Genomic DNA, 26,451 nt, shown 5'->3' on the forward strand with positions numbered 1-26,451 from the left:
TTTTAATGCTCTGGTTAAATGAGCTGTTGGACTAGGGAAGCGGGAGGAATATAATCCCGTTATAACATCACCAGCCTTGGCGGCGGGGCAGGCAAGAAGATGGCTGCCTGTCATTCTGGTTAGCACACAACAGGCTAATCAGTACCAGAGAGCCTTTGGCCAGCTCAGGCTTTATAGCCGCAGCTACGCTAATGCTTCTTTAAACACTAACTGCGCTAATGCTAATCCCAGCAACGGTGAAGCCGGAAGCAACCACACTCAACTATAGTATAGTACTATGGCCCCCAATACACTGCTCTGCTCTCCCATCATGCCCTGCTCTGTTCTGTTCTGTTCCAGCCCACTGTTCTGTTTATTAACACTGGCCCGGTCTTATCATCTCCCTTTCTTACCTCGCCTTAATCCCCTTTAGAATTTTCACCAACTTTAATTAGTTTGTGTCTGGACAAACTATTAATCCTCCGTCTTGCTGGTTTAAAACGGAGCATCCATCCACCGGGGCCAGCAAAGCCTTTTACACTACGTCTTCTAGACCTTGATGTTACATGGACAGGACACTGGCGCTGATGATGTTTAGAGACTGAAATGAGCACTGAAATGAGACCGAAATAGCCGTTGAAATGAGAGACTGAAACGGCCCTCTGGTGAACATCTGAAATGACTAGTAATGCAGTGGGTTTGTGATTCAGCACCAACAGGCTCGCCCCCAGTTGTTCTTTTTGATGCCTGAGGCTGCAAGAGTGACCTTTGACCTTCTGGTAATTGCTTCTGTGAACTCACTTTACCCCTGATCTGACAACAAATCACTGCCTCGAGAGGTGTGCCCTGACAGTCCCCTGCAGTCCCTGATTGGACCAGCTCGTCACCCTACATTATTGATCAAGAACTAAAGCCCGCCAGAGGGAAATATTCTGAAAAGGTCTAGCTAAGGGGACTGATGCCTTTCAGAGACAATCATCTCTCATAGAGCTGATATATTTCAGAAGCTTGATAGTGTAGGATAGGACAACTCTGCATCCACTGTACAAATGATGACATTTTTATTTTCCATCTAAAGCTTTGCTCCACCTGTGATCCAGCTGTCCCCTTGGTCCTTCTGTCCTTTCCTCTGTCGATTACGGTGAAGACATCAGCAGCCACCCAACTGTTCCCTGGAGACCATATGTGTCACCATGTGTGTCAAGTTGTCACTAGGTCAGCTCTTTTCAGTTAGATTGATACAGCTACCCAGCTAACAATTCTAGCAAGAGAGATGTTTTTGTAGTGTTCCCCTGATGTTTGAGTGTCCAGTTTTTCGATAGTTAGGGGAACATTCTATGTATGTTGAAAAAACTTGCAGAGAACCTATTTAGCATGTTTTGGCATTAAAGTTAGGAAAACATTGCCTTAATGTCAAACAGAGCTTACCGAAAACATGGTTACTATGTTCTAGAATGTAAGATATTGTTCTAGACACATTCCATTGGAACGTTGCAAGAACAATCCTCTGTCCAAGGATGTTTCAAACATAGGACATTCTGCCATGGTCCCCTGGAGGTTTTTGTCTAGCTTCCGGCTTGTTCCGGGGACATCCCTAAAGACGTTTCTAGAACGTCACCTGATGGTTTACACATCACTCCTTGTTACTGTTGCCGAGCCCATCAAGGCCCTGATTGGTGAACCACTGATCCATTCACAGTTATTTTTGTCTGTTGGCAAGGTTAGGGACACCCTCCCACACACACAAACAGTGCTTTCAATGTACATAGCATTTTGAACTTTCATATTTGACACACATGATTACTTTGTGCATGAATATTAATATTTGGATCTTCCTGCTACACCAACATGTCTGTGTCAATGACTGGTTTTACCTGTATTGCTGCACATTGCACTTAAATCTCAGCTCTGTTGAAAGTACACTCAAGAAACTATTGGATTTATCATAGTGATTCAGGAGAAGCATCAAAACAGAATAATACACTCCACCAACATTAGACAACTATACAGAAAACCCTCAAATGACTGAAAAAATGTCCATCACTGATGAGAGAACAGTCACATTAACTGACAGACATGGTGGCGTAGCGGGACGATCAAGAACGCCGTCAACCAAGAGGTTGTGAGTTCTGCCTTGTGGACAGAAGAGAAACCATAGAAGTTTCTCCATCATCATTGGTAGCTCCTGTGGGACAATAATAAATAAAGCTAGCAGTGACGGGCCATTTTCTTGCTGATGTGGTCAGTGTGCTAAATTTAGTCATAATAGGCCAGCTAGGAAAACCATCTGGTTTTTCTAATGGTAGACCAGGCCAAGTCTTGCCTGCCCCCATCACAGTCCCACTATGGAGTAGCCTGCATGGAATAGAGGGTTTCATGACAAGGGGCAGTAGCCTATATAGTCTATATGTAGCTTATATGTGGGCAGGTAACCTGGCGGGAAGGAGCGCTTGTTCAGTCAATGAAAGGTTGCTGGATCAAATCCCTGTGCTGACAAGGTAAAAATCTGTCGTTCTGCCCGAGCAAGGCAGTTAACCCAATGTTCTCCAGGCACTGATGACGTGGATGTTGATTAAGATAATCCCCCCGCACACCTCTCTGATTCAGAGGGGTTGGGTTCAATGCGGAAGACATTTCAGTTGAATGCATTCAGTTGTAAAACTGACTAGGTATCCCCTTTTCCCGTCAGTATGGCCACTATTTTAACAAAATCTAAATTTAACCCCAACCCAAAACGCATAAACACATGTAAAGGCACTTACTCTGAAATATTAGAATTTCCTGTCTCTGTATGAAGAGGTCATTGTCATCAGCACAGTTTCACACAACCACAATTATGGAGGATTACCTTTGGACAGAAATGGTTTTACAGGGCATGGTAGTGCATTTCTGGATCTAAAACAATCCAATCGCTGCTGTAATCTGTAATCCAAACATCCTGAATCGATACATAATCCCACACCTACATGAAAGAGGTCATGTGATCCTTTCAGCCATTACTTTGATGAGAGAGAGAACTGTTGTATAAACAATGACTGGGTCGTTAACATCAGTCATGGCATGAACAAACGACTTGCAGCCAAATTAAATCTTTACAGATAATCACTTAAGTACCCTTTCAAGCCTGGCTTGATACAATCACCCTGCAGTTAATCACTACATCTAATTTGAGTCAAATCCACACTTACATACTCTCAAATCTCATTGGCACTGTGTGAGCATTTCAATATCTGGGAATGAGTAATGAGGACAAGAAATGAGGTGTTTTCACTCTTGGTCCATTTGAGGATTAAAACGTGCCAATCCCTTTGAAGGCAAATGAAAGCAGAGGCAGTTGATGTGGCCAATTTAGATGTGTACCAAGGGAGCAATGGCAGACCATGATGTCAGGGGTCAGGGGTACGGATGAATAGAGAATAGAGAGGAGAAAGAGAGGGAATGAGGAAGAGAGTGAGGTTAAAGAGAGGGGGAGACGTGGACAATGGGATTAGGAGAGGATTCGGACACCCTCTATAATTACTGCTGTGGTACAGCAAATGGCAATCAGAGCCCAGGCATGATTCAGTCCAGTGCTGGCCCAGAAACCCAGCGTTATACAAACTCATTCACCTCATAAAACCACAGCTTTCAGGATTAGCCTGGCTGACGCATCATAACAGCCAGGTATTTAAGGGATTTTAAAGGCAGGTCACTGATCCCGGCCACGCAATGATGAAATGCCAGAGGAACTAGATTTAGTACTGTTTTTTTTTTATCATTGTTTTGGGGATGACACGCACTGTATGGTAAGGCCTTGTACCTTTGGATGGTTACTGAAATGAATTGACTGAAACCAACCAGTTCAGGTCACAGCAGCTTTACAGTATGAACAAAAACTCCAGGAAATGGTATGTTGGCAAATCACTTCACCAAAGGATCATGCCATTTTGCATAGTGTGCCCCCTAAACCCCTCTTTTACGCTGCTGCTACTCTCTGTTTGTCATATGTGCATAGTAACTTGAACTATACATTCATGTACATAATACCTCATTTGGGCCGACCAACCAGTGCTCCCGCACATTGGCTAACCGGGCTGTCTGCATTGTGTACCAACCACCACCCACCAACCCCTCTTTTACACTGCTGCTACTCTCTGTTCATCATATATGCATAGTCACTTTAACCATATCTACATGTACATACTACCTCAGCCTGAATAACTGGTGTCTGTATGTAGCCTTGCTACTTTTATAGCCTCGCTACTGTTATTTTTCAGTGTCTTTTTACTGTTGTTTTATTTCTTTACCTACCTATTGTTCACCTAACACCTTTTATGCACTGTTGGTTAGAGCCTGTAAGTAAGCATTTCACAAGGTCTACACCGGTTGTATTCGGTGCACGTGACAAATAAACTTTGATTTGATTAACCACATGAGACAAAAACACACAAGTTTACATGCCTTGGGGATATATTTGGGTGCTGAATGGTATTGCAAGCCTCTGAGGGCAAAGCAGGAGACAGACAGACCAGACCAGACAACAAGACAAGACAGACAGACCAGACCCAACAAGAAAGCACCAATAGCTGTGCCTCGCCAGTCAAAGAGAATGTCCGTAAGTGCCCACACTACCCGGTCATGGCGGGCAGATCGAGGACCTGAAGAGACAGAGCCCCGAACATCCCCAAACATCTCAGGGCGGCGCGGCGCAATGCAGAGTGGCAAGTCTCTGATGAGCAGCGGCGAGCCAGCCTTCGTAGGGCAGTGCAGCCGGATCTGCGGCAGCACCGTGAAAACTGACAGGGCACACCGCCCGGTGCTGCCGACAAAACATCTCATTTGTCTATACTCTGGAAAATTTTGTCAGTGTTAACATGAAATGATAATTAAATCATGAACTCGTAAATATACTAAATGCATGTGCTACTACTGTACTAACTACAAGTATATTTTTCAATGCATTTCATTGGGTTACATACTCTTTGTCAAATGTGCTGTGCAGGACCAAATAGTTGGGAAGTAAAGACATGAGGAGACGTTGTATGGAGATCCTGCCTGGTTCAATCAGAGACAAACTATACCCTCTTACCTATCATTCAAAATCCAACAGCTCCAGTTAAGACCTTCCCACTTACGTCTGAGGTTTTCCACAGCACACACGTTCCCTCAGGTCTTCAGCTGATCCTAGTCCTAGACACTACCAGTCAAAAGTTTGGACACCTATTCAATCAAGGGTTTTTCTTTATTTTTTTTACTATTTTCTACATTGTAGAATAACAGTGAAGACATCAAAACTATGAAATAACACATAAGGAATCATGTAGTAACCAAAAAAGTGTTAAAGAAATCAAAATATATTTTATATTTGAGATTCTTCATAGTAGCCATCCTTTGCCTTGATGATAGCGTTGAACCCATCTTTGCCATTCTCTCAACCAGCTTCATGAGGTAGTCACCTGGAATGCATTTCAATTCACAGGTGTGCCTTGTCAAAAGTTATTTTTTTCATTTCAAATCAAATCAGTTTATTTGTCGCGTGCGCCGAATACAACAGGTGAATACAGTGAAATGCTTACTTACAGGGTCTAACCAATAATGCAAACATGGTGTTGTGAACAATAGATAAGTAAAGAAATAAAACAACAGTAAAAAGATAGGCTATATACATTAGCGAGGCTATAAATGTAGCAAGGCTACATACAGACACCGGTTCGTCAGGCTGATTGAGCTAGTATGTACATGTAGATATGGTTAAAGTGACTATGCATATATGATGAACAGAAAGTAGCAGCAATGAAAAAGAGGGGTTGGCAGGTGGTGGGTGGTGGGACACAATGCAGATAGCCAGGTTAGCCATTTGATTACCTGTTCAGGAGTCTTATGGCTTGGGGGTAAAAACTGTTGAGAAGCCTTTTTGTCCTGGACTTGGCACTCCAGTACCGCCTGCCATGCGGTAGTAGAGAGAACAGTCTATGACTGGGGTGGCTGGAGTCTTTGACAATCTTCAGGGCCTTCCTCTGACACCGCCTGGTGTAGAGGTCCTGGATGGCAGGCAGCTTAGCCCCAGTGATGTACTGGGCCGTACGCACTACCCTCTGTAGTGCCTTGCGGTCAGAGGCCGAGCAATTACCATACCAGGCAGTGATGCAACCAGTCAGGATACTCTCGATGTTGCAGCTGTAGAACCTTTTGAGAATCTCAGGACCCATGCCAAGTCTTTTTAGTTTCCTGAGGGGGAATAGGCTTTGTTGTGCCCTCTTCACAACGGTTTTGGTGTGTTTGGATCATTCTTGTTTGTTGTTGATGTGGACACTGAGGAACTTGAAACTCTCAACCTGCTCCACTACAGCCCCGTCGATGAGAATGGGGGTGTGCTCGGCACTCCTTTTCCTGTAGTTCACAATCATCTCGTTAGTCTTGGCTACATTGAGGCATAGGTTGTTATTCTGGCACCACACGGCCAGGTTGCTGATGTCCTCCCTATAGGCTGTCTCATTGTTGTCTGATCAGGCCTAACACTGTTGTGTTGTCTACATTATGGAAAATGTCAAGAACTTTAAAAAAGTTTCTTCAAGTGCAGTCACAAAAATCAGCAAGGGCTATGATGAAACTGGCTCTCATAAGGACCACCACAGGAAGGGAAGACCCAGAGTTACCTCTGCTGCAGAGTTCATTAGAGTTAACTGCATCTCAGATTTCAGCCAGAATAAATGCTTCACAGAGTTCAAGTAACGGACACATCTCAACATCAACTGCTCAGAGGAGACTGCGTGAATCAGGTCTTCATGGTCGAATTGCTGCAAAGAAACCCCTACTAAAGGACACCAATAATAAGAAGAGACTTGCTTGGCCACAAAACACGAGCAATGGACATTAGACCGGTGGAAATCCGTCCCTTGGTCTGATGTGTCCAAATGTGAGATTTTTGTTTCCAACCGCTGTGTCTTTGTGAGACGCAGAGTAGGTGAACGGATGATCTCTGCATGTGTGGTTCTCACTGTGAAGCATGGAGGTGGAGGTGGTGGTGTGATGGTGCATTGCTGGTGACGCTGTCAGTGATTTATTTCGAATTTAAGGCAGACTTAGCCAGCATGGCTACCACAGAATTCTGCAGCAATACACCATCCCATCTGGTTTGCAATTAGTGGGAATATAATTTGTTTTTCAACAAGACAATGACCCAAAACACACCTCCAAGCTGTGTAATGGCTATTTGACCAAAAAGGAGAGTGATGGTGTTGCATCAGATGACCTGGTCTCAACCTGATTGAGATGGTTTGGGATGAGTTGGACCGCTGAGTGAAGGAAAAGCAGCCAACAAGTGCTCAGCATATGTGGGAACTCCTTCAAGACTGTAGGAGAAGCATTCCTCATGAAACTGGTTGAGAGAAAATCAAGAGTGTGCAATCTAGGCAAAGGGTGGCTACTATGAAGAACCTCAAATTTACTTTAACACTTGTTTGGTTACGACATGATTCCATGTGTTATTTCGTAGTTTTTATGTCTTCACTATTATTCTACAAAGTAGAAAATGGTAAAAATAAATGAAAACCCTTGAATGAGTAGGTGTGCAACTTTACAATCTTTACTTTTCTTTAACGGTTGCAGGTTAAAGAAGTACAGTACTTTAGGAGTGAGTGATAAACAGTCATCTCCAAAATGATTGGCACCATTGATAAAAGGGATGAGGGAAAAAGACGGTATAAAACAAATAATACAAATACCGAGCTGTATAGTATGCTGCATTTTCTTACAAATAAAATGAGTTTATACTAATACAATTCCTCAGGGAAAGAGACTTTGTTTAACAAGTAATATACAGTTGAAATCAGAAGTTTACATACACATTAAAACTCATTTTTCAACCACGCCACAAATTTCTTGTTAACAAAATATAGATTTGTTAAGTTGGTTAGGACATCTACTTTGTGCATGACAGGTAATTTCTCCAACAATTTTTTACAGACAGATTATTTCACTGTATCACAATTCCAGTGGGTTAGAAGTTTACATACACTAAGCTGACTGTGCCTTTAAATAGCTTGGAAAATTCCAGAAATTATGTCATGGCTTTAGAAGCCTCTGATAGGCTAATTTGAGTCAATTCGAGGTGTACCTGTCCATGTATTGCAAGCCCTAGCTTCGAACTCAGTGCCTCTTTGCTTGACCTCGTGGGAAAATCTAAAGAAATCAGCCAAGACCTCAGAAAACAAATGTAGGCCTCCACAAGTCTGGTTCATCCTTGGGAGCAATTTCCAAACAATAGTACGCAAGTATAAACAACATGGGACCACGCAGCCGTCATACCACTCAGGAAAGAGACGCGTTCTGTCTGCTAGAGATTAACGTACTTTGGGGCGAAAAGTGCAAATCAATCCCAGAACAATAGCAAAGGACCTTGTGAAGATGCTGGAGGAAAACAGTACAAAAGTATCTATATCCACAGTAAAACGAGTTCGATATCGGCATAACCTGAAAGGACGTTCAGCAAGGAAGAAGCCACTGCTCCAAAACCATCATAAAAAAGCCAGACTACAGTTTGCAACTGCACATGGGGACAAACATTGTACTTTTCGGAGAAATGTCCTCTGGTCTGATGAAACAAAATATAACTTTTAGGCCATAATGACCATCGTTATGTTTGGAGCAAAAAGGGGGAGGCTTGCAAGTCGAAGAACACCATCCCAACCGTAAAGCACAGGGTTGGCAGCATCATGTTGTGGGGGTCCTTTGCTGCAGGTGGGACTGGTGCACTTCACAAAATAGTTGGCATCATGAGAAATAAAAGTTATGTGGATTTATTGAAGCACATCAGTCAGGAAGTTAAAGCTTGGTCGTAAATGGGTCGTCCAAATGGACAATGACCCCTAAGAATACTTCCAAAGTTGCGGCAAAATGGCTTAAGGACAACAAAGTCAATGTATTGGAGTGGCCATCATAAAGCCCTGATCTCAATCCCATAGACAATATATGGGCAGAACTGAAAAAGCGTGTGCGAGCAAGGAGGCCTATAAACCTGACTCAGTTACACCAGCTCTGTCAGGAGGAATGGGCCAAAATTCACCCAACTTATTGTGGGAAGCTTGTGGAAGGCTACCTGAAACATTTGACCCAAGTTAAACAATTTTAAGGCAATGCTACCAAATACTAATTGAGTGTATGTAACTTCTGACCCACTGGGAATGTGATGAAAGAAATAAAAGCTGAAATAAATCACTCTCTACTATTATACTGACATTTCACATTCTTAAAATAAAGTGGTGATCCTAGCTGACCTAAGACTTTTTACTAGGATTAAATGTCAGGAATTGTGAAAAACTGAGGTTGAATGTATTTGGCCTAAGTGTATGTAAACTTCCGACCTCAACTTTTTGCCTTACATTTTTTTATGAGATGGGAGAACACATTGGGAGGAATCCTATACCCTTCCTCCATACAGAATATTTCAAGTTCCTCAATATCCTCAGACCTGCTCTTATGGACTGCCCTCTTCAATTCAAACCACAGGTTTTCAATGGGTTTCGAATCCGAAGACAGATGGCCATTGCAAAATATTGATTTTGTGGTCAAATAACCATTTCTTTGTGGATTTTGATGTGTGCTTGGGGTCATTGTATTGTTGGAAGATCCACTTGCAGCCAAGTTTCAACATCCTGGCAACCATTTTTTTCTCTAAAATATCCTGGCACTTGGTCAAGTTCATGATGATGTTGACCTTAACAAGGCCCCCAGGACCAGTGGAAGCAAAACAGCCAGGTTATTTTCTGCACATGCATCCTTCTTTCTACCCCAAACCCACCACTGATTTGCAGGGCCAAAGAGATCCATTAGACAATAACACCCATTTCCAATCCAAGTGTGTTTAGCAAACTCCAGGCATTTACATTTGTTGGTTGCTCTAAATAAACTATTTGTTTCTGCCAACCCTTCCGAGGAGCCTATTGGCATGGAGGTTGCGTCCAATTGTATATTTGGAGACTTGGGGATCCCAAGATGCGAGCAAGTTCTGTAATTCTCCAACTGTGGCCTTTGGATGCATCCTTTTCAAGCAAGTTTATCACTTCTCCCATGGTTTTAAACTCCATTATTCCCCTAATAGCAGTAAATGTTACATTTCGTTTTGGGCAAATTTGTCTGTACCCATTGTTGGATTTATGAACATCCATTTGTCTCTTTTCGGTTTTTGCCTTTCCCTATTGTGTGGTTTTAACATGTGTGTTACCTGGTTTTTATACCCAAGTGAACCAAGAAGCCATGCAGGGCCACAATACAGCTCCTTCAAAGGACAATTCCACCCAAAAACAATATTTTGGTATTTGTTTCATTAGTCCATTGCTGACATAGTCCTAAAAGGTTTTGCTTGTCATCAATCAAGTTAAGATATGCAACTTTTTAAATACAGAAATCATCCTCATTTGATGCATTTTCATTTTTTTAATTAAAGTTTAATGAAGATTGAAATGTGTTTTACTTTGACGTAAGTCGTTTAAAAAAATGTTTATTACTTCTTAAACAAAATCTCTTTCTCAGAGCACTTCTCTAAGCATACAGCTCAGCATTTGTATTATTATTTTTGCTCATCTATATCAACAGTGCCAATAACTTAGGAGGTGACTGTAAGATCAAGGCTATTTTAGTATTTTGATAAAATGCTATACTGTACATACAGTGGGGCAAAAAAAGTATGTAGTCAGCCACCAATTGTGCAAGTTCTCCCACTTAAAAAGATGAGAGACCTGTAATGTTCATCATAGGTACACTTCAACTATGACAGACAAAATGAGAAAAGAAATCCAGAAAATCACATTGTAGGATTTTTAATGAATTTATTTGCAAATTATGGTGGAAAATAAGTATTTGGTCAATAACAAAAGTTTCTCAATACTTTGTTATATAACCTTTGTTGGCAATGACAGATGTCAAACGTTTTCTGTAAGTCTTCACAAGGTTTTCACACACTGTTGCTGGTATTTGGCCCATTCCTCCATGCAGATCTCCTCTAGAGCAGTGATGTTTTGGGGCTGTTGCTGGGCAACACGGACTTTCAACTCCCTCCAAAGATTTTCTATGGGGTTGAGATCTGGAGACTGGCTGTGCCACTCCAGGACCTTGAAATGCTTCTTACGAAGCCACTCCTTTGTTGCCCGGGCGGTGTGTTTGGGATCATTGTCATGCTGAAAGACCCAGCCACGTTTCATCTTCAATGCCCTTGCTGATAGGTTTTCACTCAAAATCTCACGACACATGGACCCATTCATTATTTCCTTTACACGGATCAGTCGTCCTGGTCCCTTTGCAGAAAAACAGCCCCAAAGCATGATGTTTCCACCCCCATGCTTCACAGTAGGTATGGTGCTTTTTGGATGCAACTCAGCATTCTTTGTCCTCCAAACACGACGATTTGAGTTTTTACCAAAAAAGTTATATTTTGGTTTCATCTGACCATATGACATTCTCCCAATCTTCTTCTGGATCATCCAAATGCTCTCTAGCAAACTTCAGACGGGCCTGGACATGTACTGGCTTAAGCAGGGGGATACGTCTGGCACTGCAGGATTTGAGCCCCTGGCGACGTAGTGTGTTACTAATGGTAGGCTTTGTTACTTTGGTCCCAGCTCTCTGCAGGTCATTCACTAGGTCCCCCTGTGTGGTTCTGGAATTTTTGCTCACCGTTCTTGTGATCATTTTGACCCCACGGAGTGAGATCTTGCGTGGAGCCCCAGATTGAGGGAGATTATCAGTGGTCTTGTATGTCTTCCATTTCCTAATAATTGCTCCCACAGTTGATTTCTTCAAACCAAGCTGCTTACCTATTGCAGATTCAGTCTTCCCAGCCTGGTGCAGGTCTACAATTTTGTTTCTGGTGTCCTTTGACAGCTCTTTGGTCTTGGCCATAGTGGAGTTTGGAGTGTGACTGTTTGAGGTTGTGGACAGGTGTCTTTTGTACTGATAACAAGTTCAAACAGGTGCCATTAATACAGGTAACGAGTGGAGGACAGAGGAGCCTCTTAACCTGTTGCGTCGCGCAATCCCGGATCCGGGATTCTATTTATAGCCTCAAGCTCATTAGCATAACGCAACGTTAACTATTCATGAAAATCGCAAATGAAATGAAATAAATATATTTGCTCTCAAGCTTAGACTTTTGTTAACAACACTGTCATCTCAGATTTTCAAAATATGCTTTTCAACCATAGCTAAACAAGCATTTGTGTAAGAGTATTGATTGCTAACATAGCTATAAGCCTAGAATTCAGCCAGCAACATTTTCACAAAAACAAGAAAATAATTCAAATAAAATAATTTACCTTTGAAGAACTTCAGATGTTTTCAATGAAGAGACTCTCAGTTAGATAGCAAATGTTCAGTTTTTCAAAAAAATATTATTTGTGTAGGACAAATCGCTCCGTTTTGTTCAAGTTTGGCTATGAAAAAAACCTGTATACAGTTATAGCCTCAAGCTCATTAGCATAATGTAACGTTAACGATTTCTGAAAATCGCAAATAAAATGAAAATAATGCGCCTGCTCTAAAGCTTAGCCTTTTCTTAACAACACTGTCATCTCAGATTTTCAAAATATGCTTTTGAACCATCGCTATTCACTAATTTGTGTAAGAGTATGCTAAGCTAGCTTAGCATTTTGCGTAGCATTTAGCACGCAACATTTTCACAAAAACCAGATAACCAAATAAATAAAATCATTTACCTTTGAAGAGCTTCGGATGTTTTCAATGAGGAGACTCTCAGTTACATAGCAAATGTTCAGTTTTTCCTGAAAGCATCTTTGTGTAGGAGAAATCGCTCCGTTTTGTACACACATTTGGCTACCGAAACGAACCGAAAATTCAGTCACCAACAACGTCAAACTTTTTCCGAATTAACTCCATAATATCGACCGAAACATGGCAACCGTTGTTTGGAATCAATCCTCAAGGTGTTTTTTCACATATCTCTTCATTGATATATCGTTCGTGGAAGCCTGCTTTCTTCTCTGAATTCCATGGAAAAATACTTGCAGCTGAAGTTTGCGCACCAATTTCGGCGCAGGACACCGGGCGGACACCTGGTAAATGTGGTCTCTTATGGTCAATCTTCCAATGATATGCCTACAAATACGTCACAATGCTGCAGACACCTTGGGGAAACGATAGAAAGGGCAGACTCATTCCTCTCGCATTCACAGCCATATAAGGAGACAATGGAAAACGGAGCCTCAAAAATCCTGCTCATTTCCTGGATGCCGTTTCATCTTGGTTTTGCCTGTAGCTCACGTTCTAGGGCACGCACAGAAAATATCTTTGCAGTTCTGGAAACGTCAGAGTGTTTTCTTTCCAAAGCTACCAATTATATGCATAGTCGAGCATCTTTTTGTGACAAAATATTGCGCTTAAAACGGGCACGTCTTTTTATCCAAAAATGATATAGCGCCCCTAGAGTTTCAAGAGGTTAAAGAAGTTACAGGTCTGTGAGAGCCAGAAATCTTGCTTGTTTGTAGGTGACCAAATACTTATTTTCAACCATTCATTAAAAATCCTACAAAATAATTTTCTGGATTTTCTTTCCTCATTTTGTCTGTCATGTTGAAGGGTTGAAGTGTACCTATGATGAAAATTACAGGCCTCTCTCATCTTTTTAAGTGGGAGAACTTGCACAATTGGTGGCTGACTGTATCTCCCGGGTGGCGCAGTGGTTAAGGGCGCTGTACTGCAGCACCAGCTGTGCCATCAGAGACTCTGGGTTCGCGCCCAGGCTCTGTCGTAACCGGCCGCGAGGTCCATGGGGCAACGCACAATTGGCCTAGCGTCGTCCGGGTTAGGGAGGGCTTGGTCGGTAGGGATGTCCTTGTCTCGTGGCGGGACGGGCGCAGTGCGCGCTAACCAAGGTTGCCAGGTACACGGTGTTTCCTCCGGCACATTGGTGCGGCTGGCTTCCGGGTTGGATGTGCGCTGTGTTAAGAAGCAGTGTGGCTGGTTGGGTTGTGTATCGGAGGACGCATGACTTTCAACCTTTGTCTCTCCCGAGCCCGTATGGGAGTTGTAGCGATGAGACAAGATAGTAGCTACTACAACAATTGGATACCATGAAATTGGGGAGAAAAAGGGGTAAAAATTCACACACACAAAAATAATAATAATAATAATAATAGGTGGCTGACTAAATACTTTTTTGCCCCACTGTATACTGTACTAAAGGATCACTTCTCAGTGCCTGGTTGGTGATTTAGCTCCATGACATTCCCCAAACGCAGTGTTGAGTTAATAACATAACCCCATCATGGTGATTTGGTGTAAAAGACGACAAGACCCTTTAGGCACTATTCTAATCTCCTCCATTGTCTTTTCCTGGAATCGACGCCATCCTATTTAAAGTGGGCTTCCGAGAGAGCCAGCCAGCTACTAGATCAAAAGACGGTAATGATACTGTAGGCAGTGTGTTGTTTAGCCAGAGTTTAGCGCAGGTGTCACAGTAGTGCAAGGAAGAGCTGGCTCCTTTGTGATTCATAAAGCAGTGACTCCAAACTCCCATTCCTCTGGATATTTATTGATTGGCCAATGAGGCTGTTCGGCTGAATTAATATGGCGGCATGGATAGGCCGTTCCAGAGGCAGGCATGAATCCACTGTCTGACTCTGACAACACAACCCAAGAGGTCTGTCTATAAAAATGCAGGCCCCAAAGAAGTCTGGGAGAGAGAAAGTACTGTTACACTTTGATGAGTGCTTTATGGAGAAGAATACAACTTTCATTGTCCATTATGAATTGGAACTTGGGCTTTCTGCTGTATTAGGCTATTCCAAAACCCACAACACATTCAATCCCAAGAGACTGTCAGAAGACCAGAAAAGAGGGTCAAAGGTACTTGATTTCCCAGGCTCTGGGATGCTATGTTTAAGGCCGGGATATAGTGGCTATGTCATGGGGCTTTGACGCACCAATTCAGGCTCACCAGGGCGTGTGGAGGCTAACACAAAATCATTTGCCTGCCTTGATACTGGAAGGCGGCTGTATCCCTGACTCCCTGCCTGAGACTGTTCGCTCACTGCCGTTCTGTAATCACATGTGCTGGAACAGGATGTGCTCCAATCATATGAAGAGGTGAAGGATGGCCTTTCACTGAGTGAGCCAACGCACAGAGAATGGATATCATTTCTTTCATGGGGGCTCGATTTAATCCGTAGTGCTGAAGATCCGCGCGATTGAAATGCAATGTTCCCGCATTCTCAGACACCGCATTCACGGTAAACGTTGCATATGTGGGCTGAATCGTGACTGACTTTTACATTTCAGTCACACAATCACACAGTTCTTAAACGCTGCGGATTGAATCGAGCCCTTAAGAAACACCAAGAGTCAAAGCTTTTGGGGACATGTGCTAACATGTTGTCCCACTGTTACGCAAGCATAGGGATTAATCTAAGGCTGGAACTTCATTTCATTATTTCCAGGGTTTAAATCCCTTCCTTCAATCCCATATTGTTCTTAAAAAGAGCAGTGGAATTGATCCAAAGCTTAACTCCAAAGACAGTTAATAAAATGTGATGGTCATATGGACAACTATACCATGTGGGCAACTATTGGCATCTCTACCATGTGGGCAACTATTGGCATCTCTACCATGTGGGCAACTATTGCCACCTCTACCATGTGGGCAACTATTGCCACCTCTACCATGTGGGCAACTATTGCCACCTCTACCATGTGGGCAACTATTGCCACCTCTACCATGTGGGCAACTATTGCCACCTCTACCATGTGGGCAACTATTGCCACCTCTACCATGTGGGCAACTATTGCCACCTCTACCATGTGGGCAACTATTGCCACCTCTACCATGTGGGCAACTATTGCCACCTCTACCATGTGGGCAACTATTGCCACCTCTACCATGTGGGCAACTATTGCCACCTCTACCATGTGGGCAACTATTGCCACCTCTACCATGTGGGCAACTATTGCCACCTCTACCATGTGGTTAACTATTGACACCTCTACCATGTGGGCAACTATTGACACCTCTACCATGTGGGCAACTATTGACACCTCTACCATGTGGGCAACTATTGACACCTCTACCATGTGGGCAACTATTGACACCTCTACCATGTGGGCAACTATTGACACCTCTACCATGTGGGCAACTATTGACACCTCTACCATGTGGTTAACTATTGACACCTCTACCATGTGGGCAACTATTGACACCCCTACCATGTGGGCAACTATTGACACCTCTACCATGTGGGCAACTATTGACACCCCTACCATGTGGGCAACTATTGACACCCCTACCACGTGGGCAATTATTGACATCTCTAAAACCTAGTGCCGTATGCCTAGTAGATCGTTCACTCATCCTCTAAGTGCTGGTTAGTGTCTGAGGCGAAACTAAAATTAATTTAATTAAAACCTGAATTAATCTAACCACCTCTGATGTATAATGGGATTCAACACAGACCTAGGCATCTGAAGTGGTAACTTGAGGTGAAAACATCTCAATGAGTGACAGCATGCACAAGTCAACTGCATTAGCCTGCAAGTCCAATTTACCCCGGCAAGTAATAAAGCAATGCTCAGAACAAAAAAAAGGAACAAAATAATTTGAGGACAAAGAAAAGGATCCATGCTCTGGAGCTGGAGAAATGTCACAGAATAACATGTTTGGAATATAGTCTATTATACATGCATTGAAACCAACAATATGTGATGTCAACAGATTGAAATGTATATCTGTTTCAGTTGAATAGCCCAGTATAAACCAAATAAAGGAGGAAACATGACAACCAGGGAAGGTAGTGGTTATAATTCAAATATAATAATCATAATACAATTTTAATATGCAGATAATCAAAACAAATATTACATTCAATGGAATCAAAGGCTATTTATTGATAGATTAAAATAGCCTACTAATATAAAGCAGACTAATCCTGAATAAATTATTTTGTAATTGGATATGACTCCACATTGACTGCCTCTTTGTCAGTTTCCAGCTGTTAGATAGATTCTGTTTTGATAGATTGCCTTGCCATTGATTGCCTCAATTGACAAAATATGCAATCAATCAAAACAAAGGGATACAAGCCTGTGCGTGTCATAGGGAGAAATGTCGCACACAACCTCGATGTAGAGCGCGCACACATTTATCTCCCAGAGGTTTCTCTGGCAACCCTGCCTCCCCTTTGTCTCCATGGCAATGGTTCGCCAGTTTACATCCCGACGAACCGATGCTTTTCTAGAGACATGCAGAGGCCATTTGTCTAGCAATAAGCCATTAGCGCACGAGCTTCCAAAACAAATGGTCTGCTCACGTCATCACTTGGCATGGACCAACCCTGTGTATGATTAGGGTGTGATGTTGAGAGCTTGGCAAATGCAAACTCGCGTAAAAGGTGCAAGAAAGAACAACAGGGGGACATTTCAACTGGATGCCAGTGACATTGTTGTTCACTGCCATCACGTTAAAGCGACAGCACGACCATTCTTCATGTAGGTTGACCAATGCTTATTGTAATGCACTACACTGTTTTATTTTTGTAGTGGTTTTTGGTTTTATACGAATGAATTATTATTTACAGAAATGGTTTAAATAATGAAACCAATAAATAGAATACAGTATGTGCGTAATAATTAGGTTATAACATGTGCTAATTGTAGATGGCTACAGGTCGGGTCTAAAACGAGTCCAGCTAGACACATCTATGGTGTTATGACGCGCCATTCAGTAGCTGGCCTAACTATTGTTTTCCGAAATCTCAAAGGGCGAGCAGAGGATGTGTGGGAGATGAATGAGCGCACGGTCGCTTTAAACCAGTGATTTAGGGGCAGCAATCTGTGCATTGCAAGGCTTGCCTCTTACCCTTGGAAGCATCCTTATCTTCTTTTGGCTTCGCCACTTTTCCGCTCATAGATCCCAGTTTGGACGTGTAATTCCCGATTTAGACAAGAATGGAAATACTTTCAATCGCTTGCAGACCGTTTCTTCAATTAAATCCTTTCCAAAGGTACCAGGTGCTGAGATAAGGGTTCTGTTAGACAATTGGAAAACAGGGCAATTCGTCTTTTTAAGATTCCATTTTGATGAAACATGTTTTATCAAGAGAGGACTACAAACAAAGCAAACCTGTGATGCTATTATGATTCCATGTTTGGCGCAGGCTATCAATGGATGTATCCAGTTATTGATACATTCTAATCACATAGCCTACACAATTGAGTTCACAAAAGCGCATCTGGAAAATTGGAAAAGAAACGCCGTTGTATCCCTGGACCATTAGCATCGTAAAAGCGTTTCAATCATTTGAATACTATCTTTTCTTACCTTATCTCCTCCACGTTTTCTGCTACATCAATGCACATTGATAAAGAAAAACGCTTCCAACCGGAATACCGCTATGCTGCATGCGAAAATAACCACCTCGTCGGCTGTGACAAAGGAACTGACCAAAAAACTACGAAAATAAATGCAAGGCTTCAAAGCGCGTGTCAGTCGACGTCAGAGACAAACCGAATGGGCATCAAATTAAGATTACCTCTAATGAGCAATCGTCTACACATCGAGTATCCGCAAATTCCATCCACTACAACCGACGAAACCTGGCTTTCTAGAAGCCTGTAGTGACTATTCTATTCAACACGAGCTCTTCTAAGGCATCTAACACGCGGGCAAATAGCACACAGATCAACAGGATCCACAAAGTGAGCGCTGTATTCCATCCCTAACGCACATGCACCGTCGATTATGTTAAGTTTAGCTCTATGCGTTTTATAAAAGCAATGCGTTTAGGGCATGGAAATCAATTGTTTAAAGTCCGCTTTCGATCCACGGTTGCACTAAACGCGCGCGTTGGAGTAGCGGTGTTGATCAGCTCGAGGCGTCAAGTAGCCTACTGTAGTTTCAAGAAGAGCGGCCGGGCGGCAGATTAAACAGCATTGACAATAACCATCTATTCAATTGTTCGCTTGTTGTATGCTAGTGTTTACTTATAAAACAGTCTGAAGGAAACCAGTAGCCAAAATAAGCGCGTTGTTTTTTAGCCTACACAGAGCCTAACCAACTTTCACGATTTAAATACATTACATGATATTATGGTTAGCCACATGCTATTGGAATCATGTATAACATTAGAAACAATTCAGCGACCAAGAAAGTAAATAAGCTTTGGCGAAACATTATGTTATTTAGGCTAGAACTTTACGCACAAGTGCCAATTACCGAAACAACAGCCCGCAACAGACGTTCTTCATGTAAAATATCGTTGACATACATTGTTACAGACCAGCCAATTAAGCTGATAACTTACAGTATTAGATGTCTAGTCAAAAGTAGTCCAAGCAAGCATATTGCCTATAAGTAGGAGTCCACGGAAAGTGGAACAAGTCTCAAGCCACTAAAATAAATAACTCACCTTGATACGCGAGATGGCGAAGTAGAAACTGTTGAATCGACAACGAATGTCAGATGACTTGCCCACACAATATGTCTGAAGTGAATGCGTAAATTAAGTGAATGCGTAAACATTCACCCAAAGTTACAGATGTTAACGGATAAATAAATAGTAACGGCTGCATGCAAGATATTGCTTCAATAGGTTATTCCATTTCAAAATTGGTGCCTTTAAAAACCTTTACGTTTTGCTGCGCTGACAGAAACACAGGGGAAGGCAAACATTAGCCAATAGGCCTAGTGTACATGACGATATCTGAGAGAAATAGTTTTTAGGAGAGATGCCAATGCACGCATAATTATAATTGGCTGCACCTTGATTCGCATAAACATGAACGAGTCCTGTGAAGTTATAATTATATTTAGTTGTCTCGTTGATTAATTTGATCAATCATTTAGCAGCAGGTGCAACGAAAAAAATGTACAATCATAATCAATAAAAAAATAGTAGACAAATAAGCCTACACAAACAACTTCCGGAAGCACATATTTTACGCAACACAAACATGAATGGACACTCGTTGGTACACAGACCCCAAGCAACGGAACGATCTAGGCTGAAACCCTCACTACGAATGTATACATCCACAATATATATATATATATATATATATATATATAAGACAGTGGACTAACTAACGGAATTATGGAAATACATGTTTGTTATGGCTGGTGTATGTACACAGTCGTCAACCTTCACATTCCTGTCACTGGGCCAATTACGCAGCGCAAAAACTTCAACACAAAACCAAAAGCCATGGTAATGTGGCTGTCTACAATTTGAAATGTTTAATTTCATAACAAAGATTACATGTACTGATACGGTATAAATTGAGTTTATTAGACTATGTTGCTTGTTTTTAATGTTTAAGATTTGCAAAAAACTCAACAACACCTCATTTATGATTATCTCATTGGGGTTTATAAAACATTTTGCAAAAAGGTAGCCTTACTACCTATAGCTGTAATCACGATACAGTCTACCTGCCAAAATATTTAGGCTGTAATTAGGCCTACATAATTTAAGTGACATTTTGTTATAAAGTGGGAGAGTTTTGTCTTGAATTAGATGAGAACAGTCATCATGCAGAAACTGCGTCCTTACTCACCTTAAACTGAAAGTGAATTGTAGCCTTTGCGGTGGAATATGAGAAAATCAACATAGAAACAGTTACGGTCAGCGTTCACACATAATTTAACACGTGTAAAATGTGTATTCAGTCCTCCTAGACAGACGACCAATGTGTGTTCATCAAATCGAAAGCTCTAGACGCAAAATCCCGAACTGTTCGATAAACAAACCGAGCAACATTGGCTCGTAACACTAACTTGTCCCGCTCTAGCTTGTGTCAAGACGTAGAACTACGAAGTACGGTCCTAGGTCGACCCCTGCATGCGTTGTGTCACATCACCTGGCCTGGCAGAAAAAAGGCTGCGGTTGACGATTACAATATCTATAGGTTTTTTTAAGTGTGTGGAAACTGGACACCTTTTCAGCTTTCTTTTCTCATCCTCAAGTCTGTCAAGTTATTTAAAGTACTACCAACTGTAGATGCCGATGTCGACCTGAGCTTCCCTTCTGCCTCGGGGAGGGAGGAATATGTCGACCTGAGCTTCCCTTCTGCCTCGGGGAGGGAGGAATAGCACTAACTGGCCAATATAGACCTGCGAAATGTAAATAGTGGAATATATGTGTTTTCCCACACGTCATTCTTTCATCATTACATTGTTTTTAGTTGACATCTAAAATAACTCAAATAAAAAAAAACATTCAAGCTGAACATTAACCTTTAGAGTACTCTAAACAATAAAGAGCAGTCTAGACAAAAGGCAAATAAGATCAGAAAATACTGTGTGGAAATGGCTTTAAAAAAAACATTATTTTAGCCAGCTCTTGTTGTTTATAGACATGGCCTTCTGTTTGAGGATGGTTTGTGATTGGGTTTGGGCCATTTTTCTCTATCCTTTTACTTCTTGCAAAACCCCAGCCAAGATATTACTTGCTGCCATAAGTGGGTTTTTTTATGTCACAGGCTTCTCCCCATCAGGAAGCTGAAAAGCAGACCACCAGCTCAGTTGCATGACGCACAGCACAGGTTGTGATGAGGTTAAGTCCACTGAGTAACTGCTCTCTGCTCCCTGACTCAAAGGCCATGAGAAGTTCCATACAGTATCACACCTGTCAGATGAAGTAATACTAATAGTTTTGTTGGAGAGGAAGTGCAGTGCACACTTGTTTAGCTCTGTCTTGATACCCAATATCAATGTTTGTTTATGATACATGAGCCTTCCCCTGTGTGTCACAATTCCCCAAATGAATCCTCAGCATGCTGGGTCACGGTTTCCAGAAACTAACCTAATTCACATTGATCCATAATAGGACTCTCTTCAGGGGAGACCAGGGAAAAGCCTAACATCCCAGGCCAACAGTGTGGACCAGATGAGCATAGTGGGAGTGTTATTAACCTAGTACTTGAAGGTAGCAGTGGTGATGAGATACCTGTTGTCCTGCCCATCAGAATATGGCCCCTCGGAGGTTTGATACACCTAGTTCCTTATTAGTATTCACTGAAACAGAGAGAGGGGTCATACCTAGGGTGAGTATTCACCCATCCTGACTGTCTGAGCAGAGACACAGAGATGGTGGAGACTCGGGATCAACAGGATCTACCCACACTCCGTTAGCCAGGGGTAAGAGAGGTTACCGTGGTCCTGAACAATGCCATGAGGTCAACGACTGGATGTGTCAATACAGGAAACCACTACTACTCAGTTAACCCACAGCCTAGGGCCCTGGACAAATACATGTCTCTACAGGACAACAGGACCATCGGTTACCTAGTACAATACAACACCCCTAACTAGTTGAAAATGATGAACCTTCAACCTGTCATCTTTGTCGATAGTCACATGCATCTCCAACGTTACCCTTTCACAGTCTGTTTGGTGATACAAAATGGTGGCGCAATTGAAGAATGAGAGAGAACATATAATAATGTGTCTGCAGGTTAGTGAAATCCCTCAAGTGCGTCTTTGGCTCTGCAGGTTCCTACTGTATCACTTCTTCCTCAAGTCCAAACATAGGCTTTCACACATTCCCTACCCACAGGACTAGCACACAGCTGCTCCCATTTAACCAACAAAGACAGGGGTCCCAGAACTCAGGCGCATGAGAACACTGTGATGCTGATGATCTAACCCAGAGCCGTGTTCGAGGGACTGTGGATGATGTTCTGTAATTATGTTATCCAGACAGCCACTAACTTCTATGTCTAGGATTTAGACCTATTTTAGGTTGGACTCTGGCCAGCTACCACCAAAGAGGTTATTTCTAATAACCCAAATACAGATGGTGAACTGAGGGGGGGGGGGTGTAAGTGGAACGATTTAATGTCAGTGGTAAACGTTTTAAAGTCAATTATACATCATTTATAACATACTTCTGTCTAGTCACGCTACTCTGTTACACTATCCCATCTGTATAACCAGTTAATGACCCCGGAGAAACTGTAGTGAGCCTTTTAGTAGGAGTCAATAAGTAGTTGGTGACATGGAGTGCTTACTCAGCAGCCTACAGCCTTTGTTCCTGTGCTTGTAAATGTCACTGGGTGGTGTTCGTGCTGTGTCCATGAGCTGTGCTGCCTGGCTGCACGCCCTCTGACCTTTTAGAGCGACGCCTCTCTCCTTCTCCTCTCTCTGTCCCTGTGTAGAGGGGAGACTCCGTCAGAACCATTAAACACTACATTATATACAGTCGCTCATGTGTTCACTCATGTCACTGTCACGTGTCCCTTCCAAGCCATAGTGTTTGTTCACCCATACTCAAGCGTCATGCTAGGTTTTTGTTCCATTGTGTCAGCTTGTGTCAGGAAAATGCACTGTCAACCATGAGCCAAAACACCCACCCCTACACACACACACACACACACACACACACACAGCCAGCCCTTGTCGTCTGTCACTAACCCGTCCTACACGGGGACCTTCCGGTTAGAGCCCAATTGGAGTGAGTGAAGATTACAGTATAACACTGTTATTAGATTGGTCAGTTTATTAAGGTGTGTCCAGGAGTGAATGCCCTTGGAGCGCCGCCTGTCCTTGCTGAAGGGATGGGCAGATGGTGTTCCAGAGAGCGACAGTTATTCATGTGTTGATGTAAAGCCCTTCCCTGACCTCCACCCACTAACCATCATAGTATTCCATGACATGCCATTTCAGGGATTCACAAGTTCAAATGAAAGCGCCGCCCCCGTTAACATCGTAAAGTGTCATGGTCTTATCTGGTTTCCATTAAGAAATAAAAAGCATTCCAACTCCCAGTGTGTGTGTGTGCGTGCACGCTTACATGCATGTGTGTGTTCCTATTGCCCTTGGATTGGTCAGTGTTAACCCCTTCCACCTCACAGTGCTTATACACCACAGCAGTCAATTCAAAATCTATTTCCCATCCCCAGGACAACAGCTCATCTGCACACAGAGCACAGATATGCAGTACATCTGATGGACAGAATAACATGGAGCAAAGCTTGGCTGAGGGCGGCCAGGGAGAGAAGGGTCTGAGGAGAGGGAGAGAAGGGTCTGAGGAGAGAGAGGGGTCTGAGGAGAGGGAGAGAAGGGTCTGAGGAGAGGGAGAGAAGGGTCTGAGGAGAGGGAGAGAAGGGTCTGAGGAGAGGGAGAGAAGGGTCTGAGGAGAGGGAGAGAAGGGTCTGAGGAGAGGGAGAGAAGGGTCTGAGGAGAGGGAGAGAAGGGTCTGAGGAGAGGGAGAGAAGGGTCTGAGGAGAGGGAGAGAAGGGTCTGAGGAGAGGGAGAGAAGGGTCTGAGGAGAGGGAGAGAAGGGTCTGAGGAGAGGGAGAGAAGGGTCTGAGGAGAGGGAGAGAAGGGTCTGAGGAGAGAGAGAGAAGGGGCTGAGGAGAGGGAGAGAAGGGGGGCTGAGGAGAGGGAGAGAGAGGGTCTGAGGAGAGGGAGAGAAGGGTCTGAGGAGAGGGAGAGAAGGGTCTGAGGAGAGGGAGAGAAGGGTCTGAGGAGAGGGAGAGAAGGGTCTGAGGAGAGGGAGAGAAGGGTCTGAGGAGAGGGAGAGAAGGGGCTGAGGAGAGGGAGAGAAGGGGCTGAGGAGAGGGAGAGAAGGGTCTGAGGAGAGGGAGAGAAGGGTCTGAGGAGAGGGAGAGAAGGGTCTGAGGAGAGAAGGGTCTGAGGAGAGAAGGGTCTGAGGAGAGGGAGAGAAGGGTCTGAGGAGAGGGAGAGAAGGGTCTGAGGAGAGGGAGAGAAGGGTCTGAGGAGAGGGAGAGAAGGGTCTGAGGAGAGGGAGAGAAGGGTCTGAGGAGAGAAGGGTCTGAGGAGAGAAGGGTCTGAGGAGAGAAGGGTCTGAGGAGAGAAGGGTCTGAGGAGAGAAGGGTCTGAGGAGAGAAGGGTCTGAGGAGAGAAGGGTCTGAGGAGAGGGAGAGAAGGGTCTGAGGAGAGGGAGAGAAGGGTCTGAGGAGAGGGAGAGAAGGGTCTGAGAGGAGAGGGAGAGAAGGGTCTGAGGAGAGGGAGAGAAGGGTCTGAGGAGAGGGAGAGAAGGGTCTGAGGAGAGGGAGAGAAGGGTCTGAGGAGAGGGAGAGAAGGGTCTGAGGAGAGGGAGAGAAGGGTCTGAGGAGAGGGAGAGAAGGGTCTGAGGAGAGGGAGAGAAGGGTCTGAGGAGAGGGAGAGAAGGGTCTGAGGAGAGGGAGAGAAGGGTCTGAGGAGAGGGAGAGAAGGGTCTGAGGAGAGGGAGAGAAGGGTCTGAGGAGAGGGAGAGAAGGGTCTGAGGAGAGGGAGAGAAGGGTCTGAGGAGAGGGAGAGAGAGGGTCTGAGGAGAGGGAGAGAAGGGGCTGAGGAGAGGGAGAGAAGGGTCTGAGGAGAGGGAGAGAAGGGGCTGAGGAGAGGGAGAGAAGGGGCTGAGGAGAGGGAGAGAAGGGTCTGAGGAGAGGGAGAGAAGGGGCTGAGGAGAGGGAGAGAAGGGTCTGAGGAGAGGGAGAGAAGGGTCTGAGGAGAGGGAGAGAAGGGTCTGAGGAGAGGGAGAGAAGGGTCTGAGGAGAGGGAGAGAAGGGTCTGAGGAGAGGGAGAGAAGGGTCTGAGGAGAGGGAGAGAAGGGTCTGAGGAGAGGGAGAGAAGGGTCTGAGGAGAGGGAGAGAAGGGTCTGAGGAGAGGGAGAGAAGGGTCTGAGGAGAGGGAGAGAAGGGTCTGAGGAGAGGGAGAGAAGGGTCTGAGGAGAGGGAGAGAAGGGTCTGAGGAGAGGGAGAGAAGGGTCTGAGGAGAGGGAGAGAAGGGTCTGAGGAGAGGGAGAGAAGGGGCTGAGGAGAGGGAGAGAAGGGTCTGAGGAGAGGGAGAGAAGGGTCTGAGGAGAGGGGCTGAGGAGGGCAGAGGAGAGGGAGTGGGTTACGCACTGAAACTCACTCATGGTGACGTTGGGGGAGACAGTATTAGAGCTGTCAGGGATTCTTCTTAAAATATATTTCTGGAACAGTCAGGGAGAGAAGAGAGAGAGAGGAGATGGGGGGGAGATTTATGCCCCGGCGTTGCACTGCACTGGGGTGTTTCGTCAGATGCCTTTGTTTGCCGCTGTTGATTTGAGCTGTGCTCTGGGGAAGGCTGATAAGAAAAGTACAACCGCGTTTCTATTACGCTGACACTGATGATGTCAACACATGTCTACGACTGTGTTTAATCTGTGCATATACTTTGGGTGGGCTTTTGTTCCAGAGCAAACTGTGTACTACAGTATACTGTGTTATGTTGTACTGTACGGTAGGCTAGAGCGAGGCTAAGGCACAAGTAAAAGACTTTCTTTTTTTTGCAGCCGTTGCAATAGAGTTCATGGAGTATTTCCTTGTGGCCAGAAGACACAGGCTCAATCAGTTTACTGTGCTTTAGAAATGGAGCTCAGATAATCTTCTGGAATGTACCGCTCTACTTCCAGAACACCCCATACATGTAACGTTATTCCACCTGTTAGTATATATCTGACCCCATGCAGCGCATCACATGAGCAGGGCAACTGACCCCCCTCCTATAGGTCACCGCCGGGTCACCAG

At 43.8% G+C, this 26,451-nt stretch overlaps 1 protein-coding gene across 3 annotated transcripts in view; it reads right to left on the reverse strand.

The window, feature by feature from the left end:
* LOC135545831 (fibroblast growth factor 13-like) overlaps window positions 1-19,469 on the reverse strand; it is a 191,415-nt gene extending 171,946 nt beyond the window's left edge. For 2 of the 3 annotated variants that reach the window (XM_064973755.1, XM_064973752.1), the window contains exons 1-2: window positions 18,278-18,813; window positions 17,816-17,984 (exon numbers count right to left, since the gene is read on the reverse strand). In XM_064973755.1, coding sequence (XP_064829827.1) covers window positions 17,816-17,864 — 49 coding nt within the window. In that variant the 5' untranslated portion in view covers window positions 17,865-17,984; window positions 18,278-18,813. Of the gene's footprint in view, window positions 1-17,815; window positions 17,985-18,277; window positions 18,814-19,364 lie in introns of those variants that run through there. The other variant, XM_064973753.1, reaches the window with a different exon arrangement.
* Between the last annotated feature and the right edge of the window lie 6,982 nt (window positions 19,470-26,451).

The sequence above is a fragment of the Oncorhynchus masou genome, chromosome 9 (assembly GCF_036934945.1).
Source record: "Oncorhynchus masou masou isolate Uvic2021 chromosome 9, UVic_Omas_1.1, whole genome shotgun sequence".
Taxonomy (NCBI): domain Eukaryota; kingdom Metazoa; phylum Chordata; class Actinopteri; order Salmoniformes; family Salmonidae; genus Oncorhynchus; species Oncorhynchus masou.